At 41.6% G+C, this 11341-nt stretch overlaps 1 protein-coding gene across 1 annotated transcript; it reads left to right on the forward strand.

The window, feature by feature from the left end:
- The first annotated feature begins 1401 nt into the window (after positions 1–1401).
- Positions 1402–10264, forward strand: LOC139911464 (lysosomal amino acid transporter 1 homolog). Its single transcript, XM_071899036.2, has 8 exons — positions 1402–1536; positions 2195–2623; positions 2882–3011; positions 4152–4239; positions 6069–6178; positions 6452–6553; positions 8685–8870; positions 9824–10264. The coding sequence occupies exons 2-8, from the start codon at positions 2421–2423 to the stop codon at positions 9938–9940; spliced, it is 936 nt and encodes a 311-aa protein (XP_071755137.1). The 5' UTR covers positions 1402–1536; positions 2195–2420; the 3' UTR covers positions 9941–10264.
- The last annotated feature ends 1077 nt before the right edge of the window (positions 10265–11341 follow it).

An 11341-nucleotide genomic window follows, 5' to 3' on the forward strand; every position in this document is an offset into this window, starting at 1 on the left:
GCCAGTGATTAGAAAAGAGGAAGGATAGGAGGATGAGGCCTAAAGGAGTAGGACTAATCATAATGACTCCATGGCTGCGCTCCAAACCTAAGTGTTATCCCTAATCCCTACTCCTTGCTCAGCATAGTGTTTAACATTTGCTTGGGTGCCATTAGTGAGGCAGCAACTATACATTCTGGGGTCCAGAAGAAACAACAATATTACTATTACAATTATTAGATAAACCAGGCCTATACAGAGTTGGCCACAAATAAACTGACTTGAACATATTATTATCATTATTATTATTATTATTATTATTATTATGGCAAACTCTGGTTTAATTAAAACATTGCTTATTAATGTCACCACAAGAAAAACAAATGCCATCAAGTGCAGCAGCCTGTACTGAGAACGAAATGCTTTTTCATCATCATTTGTCTTACATTTAAAGAACTTACACAGCTAATTGGCCTTGCTTAGGCCTACTATCCTCATGGAGGACACTGAATATTTTTTTGCACCCCAAAGATTATCACATTGATGAGCAGTAGGTGGTGGTAACTCCCCAGACTTCCCCCAGCGGAAGTGAAGCTGGAAAATGTTTGTGCAGTTCCGGGTGCGTCAAGGTAACCAGAGACAGACCGACTCAGATCCGAAGTCTGGGCGAGTTTGCCTTCAAAATAAAAGCTAAAATGTATCAATTCAAAATAATCAAGAAATATTGGCGTGTACCGAACATACAAAAAAAGAAACAAATTAAATCCTATTATATTGTGGTTCATGGTATTTCCTGATGAAATAATGCCTTATGGACAGGTAAATGTTAGGCACAAAATATAGCTATATATTTAATAAAGTACACACAAATAAACATAATGGACAACTTATAAGGATATCTACTATGTTGAAAAACTCAATTTTAACCCACAGCATTTTAACAGTCACAACAGCAGACTGTTCCTATAGAATGGGCCCCATCAGGCTGCCTGGTATCAAGCAGCCAGAACAAACAATCAGTGAAATGTCCTGTAATGTCCTTGCCATCTATATTAGGCTATCAAAATGTACAAAGACTCCAGTACCAAACTTATACCAGACAACTTGGAAGCATGTCTACTACCTTGTAGAAGTCCATTTTAACCCATAGCTGTGGCACAGCTATTCCTAACAGCTATTGAATGGGAGTTCCCATAGCTGGTATATCTCCTTTACTTTACATTGGGTATTGGTTTTGCAATGTATTTATTTTGTGTCAGCCTATATATGTGTGTGTATGGTACATTATATTTGCATGGTTTGTAATCAGATATTCATCATTTTCACTTTGGTTTTATTTTGAAAATTATCACAGGAAGTTGTGTTGTTTTTTTTTCTGGCTAACTTGACATTGGGGAATCACCAGAGAGACAGCTGATACACCAAACCACAACATTAGGAGCTTATCCGTAACATCAAAGCTTATCTGACGGCTCGTTACTTTCAAAACATACCGGGTGAGGATGCGGGGAAACTTTACACCGAGCTGCAGACCGACTGTACCGGTCACTGTGTCAGGTGAGAGATTAGTGGCAGCTTGTCGTGATTTTCTTTCCCACCTTTGTTTAACACCTCCTCCATCAGTTCAAGTCCACGCATATCTGCCTGGGCAATTTGTAATGCACGAGTGGGCCTACACTCAGTTTGGGACGATATGAGAGAGAGAGGTTGAACTCGTGTGATTAGCAAAAAAATCTCAAATTCTGGCAAAATATAGGCCTAATGCTGTTCGATCTCATTTAAAAGCACTTGTAACATTGTGTTGATGTTCGGTAGGCTACTTGACACATTTTTTAAGGTTAAGGTTTAAGGTGGGCTACATCAAGCTTACGTCAATGCGAGTTTTTTGTTGAACTATTTGCATTTCATCAGAATTTGCAAATCCATTTTTATCCAAGTCACATTTCCCTAACGAAAAATCTATATATATATCTATAATTTTCCTATAGGGACATTCTGTGTGTCTGTGATACTCAATACTGAGTTTAGAATATCCTTTGTGGTATCTTTTTTTTAATCTCCTATGATATGACTAAAGGCTTTTCTGTGATACATTATTTGGCCAAAATAAGTAGCTGCATGAGACTTTAAGATTGGTTGTGATATCTGTATAAAAATCGATGGATTACTATAAATCTGAGCCCGTCGCTATTCCTGTTTTATTTTCCCCTTGCAGACTCCTGAAATGACAGCAGTGAGCCAGTTCATCACGCATCTATGTTCCTATAGATGAGGTCAGTAGGTAGGTGTGGTGTGTCTGTGGGAACGGTCAGCATCACCCCGTCCTGCCGGTCATCGGGTTGGCGTCTCTTGCCAGGGGGAAACACACCTCCGCTTCACAGCAACTTGGAAGCAGCGCTAGCAGCGAGAGGCAGGCCGAGGGACGGAGCCAGCCTCTCCCCATGGCCACCGCCCGCTTCCCCGGGAAGAGTGTAGACGTGGCCGCCGCCAACTCGAGCCCCCCGGCGCTGGGCCGGCCGCTGTGTGTCAACGGGACGCCGTGGATCCTCTACCTGCTGGAGGAGTGCGTGGACAATGTCTGGGAGTACTGCAGCGTGGTGATAGGACTCATATCCATGTTCTGTTTTCTGCTGTCCACTTTACCGTAAGTAAATGCCACAAGTAAGTGGTTGGTGTGTTTTGGAGGGGGAAAAAGTGCTTAATTTTGGGATGAATAAAACTATTAATTAGTTTCCACTCTGGTAAATAATGTTTATGATTTCTGGTTATATGCTCTATAGTTTCTGCAAGGCCATGTTTTTCCTGCATTCTTTCATCCAAGTGTATACACAGCATTGATAGTCAGTTTATAACATATAATACTATCTATCTATCTATCTGTCTGTCTATCTATCTCTCTCAGTCAAGTCTATGAGGCCTATCGTAATGGTAAAGTGGAGGAGGCCATGTCTTTTGGCTTCCTGTTCTTCCTCTTCAGTGGAGACCTGACCAGCTTCGCAGGCTGCTACCTCACCAGCCAGCTGCCAATCCAGGTAAACAGTAGGTTGGTCTACAATTGTCCTTGTGCTGTGTGTGTTCGTTCTGCGAAACAAGTTGTCAGTGTGTCAAGACAATGTCACCAAGGCAAATTCCTGTATGTTTATTATACATGCAGTTTAATGCGATTCTGATCCTAAAAAAAAAGATGCATATTTTCAGGATTTCAGGGATTTTGGGGGTAACCCATCCATTTCCCATTCATTTCTATAACATCTAGTTGAATTCTGCTCATTGTTTGGAGGCGGCAAGACACTCAAGATGCACCACACATTTTTACACTGTTTACAGTTTAAGGTAGCGACCTTCTGTTGTCAGAGCACAGAATCATGTCATAATATTAATACAGCAAGTTATGTTGTGGTTTGTGCCGTTTTGCGCACACAGACCTCCAGTGAAGATCTCCATTGGAAAAATCATGTTTTATTTGGATAATAATAGGCTCAATTCCTGTCTGTGAAATTGCTGACTTATTACAATAGAAGACAAGCTGTACCAGGCCTGCTGCTTCATTTCACTGTAGGAAAGCTGATGTTATATCTGTCAGGACATGCCCTCAGCCACAGCACCTCTCCCTTTGCTATGACTCAATACACATAGAGTTGACTTCAAAAAGAAGTTAGATGTTATACTTAAAAAGACTATTTTAAATAGTTAATATAACAATTTAAAGATAATATTCTTCCATTTCATTATTTCATTATCATTCTATTTTGCTGGTTTGTGTCATGTGTGCAATTGAGCTGCTGGTGGTGTATTTGAAACTGTTTATGTCCAACGGCAAGGTTGGTGTTCACATTCACTTTCAATGCACATAAGATTTCCAGTTTTTGAACAGTGAAGACAACTCATGTTCTGAATTGGTTGAATTGGAAGAAAATTGACCCCACTTAGCCTCTGTGTTTCATGTGTAGCCATAGCCTTGCCACTGTGGAGCATGACACCATGCAGTATGACATCATCTACTCAGCTGTCAGTGCCGTCACCTGACAAATGTGATCAGTTGGTGAGTTAGAGAGGGCAAAATCAAATTTTGAGATGTCCTGACATGCTTGTTTGCGCTACTTATTGCACACCTGCTTCACTTAGCTTACATCGTCTCTCTCTCTCTCTCTCTCTCTCTCTCTCTCTCCCAGGTAGTCACAGTGGTCTTCTACATCTTCACAGACTTGATTCTCATTTCCCAGTTTCTCTACTATAAGATCAAGAACAGCTCCACCAGAAGTAAGTCCTGACATTATCTCTGCTCTCAGTTAGACTGGAGAGGGATAAAGTGATACTGTCTGCCACTGGCAGCAGCCACGACCCTCCAGATCAGTGAAAAGCATAACTATTGTGAAGTAAGTTCCTCCTGCTTTTGACTCGACTACTTTTTAATATGACCTGTAAATCATAATTTGGCATCAACAGATGAAAATGAGGTATAAGGACACACTGTCAGCTTTTACAAGTTTAGTAACAATACAGCTTTTTGCTTACTACGATATTTGAATGTATATACAAATATAATGTATCCATATATACAGAAGGCATCTAAAAACAAAAAACGCTGATCTAGGGTCACTGCTAATATAGCAGTAATACCCCAGAGGGCATTCTTTACTGTAATTACGGGTTTAACAGTGATATGACTAAGTATAAGGTATTGGTATGTGACATAGGTATATAGGCTGAAATTATTATTGAATAATTCTGAGTGAAATGGCAAAAGTAAAATAAAGTTAATGCTAGATCTTTATTTCTCCTTTCAGAAGCTTTATAAATACAAACTCTGCATTTTCCCCAGCTCTTTAAAAACAAGTACAGATTCAGTCCAGTCCCACAATGCATTTGTGACATAGAGTTGTTTCTGAATACAAGAACAGGATTTGGGGAGTTGGGAAGTGTCTCAAACAGTTCATAATGCTTCTTTACTGAGTAAGGGAAATGTATCCCCCCCCCCCACACACACACACACACACACACACACACACACACACACTTCCCTCCAACCTAAAGGACAAGCATTTGTTTTAAAAGAACAGTTTGCACTATAATCTGATGATTTAAGCTAATTTTCCTATAAAAAAAAGGTGTGAAACAGAGGACAGATGCATAAAAGGATGTGTGATTCAGTTATGTAACTGTACAGAACAGCAACACAGGGTTAGGTATGTTGGTGAATGGTGCATAATTCTGTACGGCTGCTGATGCGTCTTTGTGTGCAGGGATAATGCTGTGTGTGTGTGTGTGTGTGTGTGTGTGTGTGTGTGTGTGTGTGTGTTAAAGAGATCAGTGACTCCCTACCTTCCCACTGCACACACCTCTTCAGTTATCTGTTCAGGTGTTGTCTTACAGCCGGCTCTTCTCCTTTTCCAAAGACCTTGATGTCACATCAGCAGCATTGTGTGTGCTAGGTCAAGATATAGGTCAAACAGAGAATGGCGTCAGACTTAATGTAAAGACATTGGCTTATCAGAGCTTATACTGTCAAGTTTCACATTTATTTGAGCTTTAAGTTCCTGTTAGAACAAAACTAAAAAACAGCAGAATATGGATGAATCAATGACGATATCACTTGTAGTTTGAAGATGGTGAAATGCGAGTTCCCTAACATGGTTGGGAAGAGAGTTCCACTAAATGTCTGCTCTGAAGTCAGCAGGCGGCGGTCTGTTGACTTCAGAGCGCCCATTTGGTGGAAATGATAGGGACGGTTCCACTTGTTGTACGTCACTGGCTTATGAACACTTACCATCAAAGCCAGAAGTGTGTGACTGCCAAATGACACATAGGTAGACCTGGACTTATCCAAGACTGCTCACAGCCGCAGTACACTGTGTGTGTTTGCACTACTGTTTTGTTCTTTGCACTCCTTATTATTGGGTACTTGTAATGTTGTTGACACATGAATTTAAGCTTACTCCACATAGTGTTAGATAATGCAAATGGGTGGGTTTGCGTGTATGTGTCTTAGACAACCTCCTGCAGAAGTTGTCAATGTCAGTTCTGATCTCTCTCTCTCTCTCTCTCTCTGTGTGCGTGTGTGTGTGTGTGTGTGTGTTTGTGTCCTCTAGAAAACCCTGTGTTAAAGTGGCTGTGCTTCTTGTGGTGTGGCTCTGCTACATTAGTCCTCCTGGTTCTGCCCAAACTCATCACAGACAACAGCACAACCTTAGACATGCAGGTAGGTAGAGCATTGAGTGGGTGTACACATTGTGTGTGTGTATGTGTGTGTGTGTGTGTGTGTGTGTGTGTGTGTTTTGTGTGCGTGCATGTGTGTGCATGCATGTGTGTATGTGGTGGATTTCATTGTTCAGGAATGTGCATTTTTTATTTCTAATTGGATATAATGGTTGTCTCTGTGTATGTGTATGAAAAGTGTCTGCAATTGGTATAATGGATCTAGATTTTGCCTCTGCATTTTGATTCTCTCCCTTTCTGTGTGTTTTGTTTTCAGAATCCTGCTACCTCTAACACAGTGGAGATTACTGGCTATGTCTGTGGATACCTGGCCTCCATCTTCTACCTCTCCTCCCGTTTTCCCCAGCTCTATAAAAATGTAAGTCACAATTTGACAGTTTGTTGGTGTGACTGAGTTTAGATGTGGAGTTTGTTTTTGTTTTTGACTCTAACACATAGTATGTGTGTGAGCAGTGTTATCCTCAGGAGAACTTGGACAGCTTTCTCAGGCCCTGATCCCAGAGGGGCCTGTACTTATTGTTATATGTCAGTTAGTCATAAATAGAGACCGCGTGTGTGTGTGTGTGTGTGTGTGTGTGTGTATGTGTGTGTGTTTGGTGGGGAGAAGGAGGGGGGTTGTGTGTTTGTGTATATGTGTGTCAAAATGAGAACCAGGCATTGAAGACAATGGTGCTGTTGTGCTGACGGAACATCCTGGCTCAACTACTGCTATTAATCACCAGAGGGGATCGTCTCACTAGGGTGCCAGTGCCAGAGAAACTTCTGGGCACACACACTCGCACACACACTCCCTAACTAAGTCAATATTTACCCTGTGAAAAATTAATGCGTAACAACGACATTTTTCAACAGAATGCCCAGATCATTCCCAATGGCATCTTCTCCAAGCTTTGGTGATATTGCAAACAGTGAAGTGTCATCCGATTACTTATCATTACCTTCATTATTCTTATTGCAACACTCTCTGTCATCTAACACTTGCTGGTTGCCTAACACTGCTTGAGTCCAGCCCAGGCAGTAACCTACAGGGCATTCACATTGTGTTGCCAAGCAACATTTCAGCATTTCTCACTGTTGGGGACAGTTTCAACTCAATAGAATAGAACAGAATAGAACTCCTTTGTTCAGTCAAGGCTGAACATTTGTTTTCAATATATGCGGACATCCTCCGTCCCTGTCATTTATAATAGACAAGAATTGACAAATTCAGTCAGCCTGTGCGTTCCAGTTACACTGCCAGTCTAGAGAACACACATCCTACCTGCTGTTTGTGCTGAACTGCCACATTTAGAATAATAAAGAATAAACTGATTGACTGACCTTTATAATCTCTTCTTTTCCATTTCCAGCACTATGCCACAGAGGGCGTGTCCTACCTGTTGACTGCCCAGAATAGAACAGAAATGAATAGGATAGGCTTGATGATGAACTTTATCCCCATTGTCTGTGTCCCATAAAACCAGGAGAGTCCAGCACCCTCAACAGCCTCCAGGATTGCCTCTTAGATATGAAGTGCTGAATGCCACATAATGTCCCCCAGCTCAGTGAAAATAAGTCTTGGAAAAAATAATGTTGGAAACGTATCCAACAACATCAAGTCTCTAGCCAAGAATTTGTGTGTGATATGTGATTCAGACCTCTGTTGTAATGAGCAGGTTAACAGGGTTGTTCAGTCTTGCGTCTTTCATTTAACAAATATTTCCAAGGAAAGGTCTAGTTTATCCTCTGTTGTCCTCAAAGAAGTTATTCATGACTTTATCTCTTCACATTTAGACTGTTGTAATTCCCTCTATTCATGCTTCCTGCCTCCCGCTGTCAGAGTTCCCTCTAATACAGCAGCGAGGCTCTTAACCAAATCAAGAAAACAGGGCCATATCACACCCATTTTAGCAGCTCTACACTGGTTGCCCGTTGATTTTAAGATTTTACTGATAACTTCTAAGGCACAGCAGAGTCTGGCCCCCGGCTACAGATCAGACCTTTTAACCCCCCGTGAGCCGGAGCACAGCCTGAGGTCTTCTGACAGGGCAATGCTGGTTGTTCCAAGGCCTGTAACTAAAGGTGCTGTCCGAGCTCCCAGGCTTTGGAACGCCCTGCCGGAGAAACTCGGGCTAGCCAGATCAGTGTCATCTTTTCAATAATTTCTCAAAGCACACTTAGTACAGGGAATGTTCCCTAAGCCAGTGGTGTTCAGTTCTGTGCCATGGAAGAGTCTGCAGGTTTTCATTGCAGCCAAACACTACAGCAGCTGACCTCATTTATTAACACACCATAAACCACAGAGGAGGAACTGATCAGTGAAATCAGCTGCTGTAGTTCTTGGTTGCAATGAAAACCTGCAGACTCTTCCATGGTACAGGACTGGACACCACTGGCTTAGAGGGAACACTGTCTACAGGTCCAGGGCCAGTCCATAAAAGACACCTTCTACCTGCTGTTCAGTCTGAATAGAATAAAATTAATTCACATTTAAACCCTATCTGTTCTAGTTCCAGCGACAGTCTACGGAGGGCACCTCTTACCTGTTGTTTGCCCTGGCCATGATGGGCAACGGGACGTACGGGCTGAGCGTCATCGTGGTCCTGCCGGCCCTGAGGGGCTCCAAACAGACCTTCATCATCAAACATCTGGCCTGGCTCATTGGCAGCCTGGGAGTCCTCGTTCTCGACTTCTTTGTATCCTTCCATTCACACGTCCAGGCATGCCGGCTTGCGTAATATTTTAGCTTATGGACAAAATCTGTCATGCCTTGTGACAGTACCTGCATGTTAAAACATTATACTGCAATGAAGTATGATAGTCACTGGAATTTTTTATACCTAATGTATCATGGCTCTGTTGAATAGTCAGTTCTGATTGGCTGGCAGGTGTGCATTTTTCCCATCAAATGCCCTGCTTTGTAATTGTTATCACAAAGGTTGTGAGCATTCTGAATTCTCATACTGATCGATAGGCATAGACATTGCGCGTCATGTTGCCCACTTTGTCCTTGAAAATCCACAAGGTACTGACAGCATTACATACAAGAAGCAACATCATTTAATAACATAATCAACATGTTATTGGTGTCTCTATAGTTGCTAGAGATTTTAACTTCCACATCACATGAGCAATCATGCATTCTGTCTGCACAGTACAACTTAGTTGCAGTGAGCAAAAAGCATTTTGCTTGAGCCAAAAAGTATATGGTGTTTCCACCTAACATTACAATTTGGTGTGCTTGTCATGTGGACCGCTGTCATATTAAGGCTTCTTGAAACACTGATTTACATGTGTTTGGATTATAGCACCACAGACTTATACTTTGCAAAGAAAGCAGCTCCTTTGCAGTGACTGAATTATACAACACACATTGATAGCTACAGTGCACTTTACTGAAGACAACCTGTGGTCTGCTTGACATAATAATCATGCCATTGTTTTGGAGACACAAATGGCTAGCTAGCTGCATTAGTAAACCTACTGCATCCATTTGACTGAGCAACATTATTGATGATGAGGCTAATAGCTGAAAAGTTTCATATTTGAGATGTTTCTGAAAAGACACGTCAGTAGTTGCATGAAGATATTGTTGAAGAGAATGAATATGTTGTACTCTGTGTGTCTGTATGAGCCTTAACCTTGTCAGGTGACCGCGCAGTTCATCATCTACAGGAAGAACATCTCTGCTAAGAGCAGCCAATTAGTCAAAGTCCCGGAGGTGGAACCCCTGCTCTGTGAGGAAGAGGAACTGTCTGTGTTCTAGAACGCAGAACGGACACCAGCATGGACTCTTTGGTCAAGAACAAATTGATCATTCCACAGGTTCGTCAGTATGGACCATCTGCAAATGGAGTGGTCTTTTTTTATTCAGTGGTAAGAACCTTATAGAGTAGAGGCATTGTGGAAGCATCCTAGAACACCCTAGCGGCCATGTTGGAAGACGTAAATACAGCGCAACTTTTCGAGGCTGACTTGCTGCTGTCAACACTACAAACACCATGGTCAACTTTTTTTATGTGGTTGGCTGTTCCAATAAGCCAGGAAAAACTTGCCACACATCAAAGAGAACAAACAAAACAATTATCAGAAAAATGAAGACGACCACAATGTAGCAATCAGTACAGGGTCTGTTCAAATCATTTAATATCTGGTGAATAATTTAGCTTTCCAAATATAAGGCTTACTATCCAAGTAAGAGTCAACAAGAAATCTTACTCAACTTTACAGAAATAAATGTCGAAATGATTGCCAGCATACAAAACTACTGCTTATATTGACTCTTATAGAGTGAAGTTTTTCATGTGTTCATGTAGTTCACCAGCAGCCTCTATAATGACGAGGTGCTGGTCTTTCTCTAACTTTTCATTGGTTTTCCAGCAGTGCATCAGCTGTGGTTGCTATGGTGTTTAGAACACTTCTGCAAAGCATTTTTTTTATTTTATTTTTTTTAAAATGTAGAATCATTCTCAGTCTGTTTCCCTGCAGACAGGCGTGTCAGTGTCACTGAAACTTTTTTTGGTATGAGTGTAACTATTCTCCTGGGATTTTGTGGTTTCATTTTGCATATAATCATTGGTTTATTTTATATGCCCTGTGGGAGCATACACACCCAGAGGAGGAAGCTTTATGCCAGATGTCATTTGACAAATGCAAGCTTCAGAGGAAGAGCGTAGTGTCTGTTTTGTCCACACAATGTTGATAAGGTAAATACTACGCTAGGGGAACTGCTCTAGTGGATGTTGCTGGTTGTAAACTCTGGCATGTCATATTATTTATGGGATGGGGTTTTAAGTCCGTATTACCTGCTACAGTATTTGAGTGCCGTAAAATCTGTTGTCGGCCTGAAAAATGTTCTGAGTGCTGGGTGGTGCGCTCTGGCTAACAGGAAATAGGAGTGGACATGACATCAAAAGTCATAAGTACCCCACTGTATGAATCTGTACACAGCAGTGTTTCCACTACTTAAATAGATGGGGTGTGGAGGGGCTATTACTCCACCTGAGACATTTTCATTTGTCTTTATTTCGATTACAGGTGTGTTATTTCTGGTGTGTTATGGTCCCAATGCCATTCCAAAGGGATGTTGCATTCCTCTTCAAGCTCTCTGCTGTCCCGGAGAAGCCCCTTTGTTTGTGCCTTTTTATATCTTGATATACTGATCTCT

The sequence above is a fragment of the Centroberyx gerrardi genome, chromosome 6 (genome assembly GCF_048128805.1).
Source record: "Centroberyx gerrardi isolate f3 chromosome 6, fCenGer3.hap1.cur.20231027, whole genome shotgun sequence".
In the NCBI taxonomy this organism is placed as follows: Eukaryota; Metazoa; Chordata; class Actinopteri; order Beryciformes; family Berycidae; genus Centroberyx; species Centroberyx gerrardi.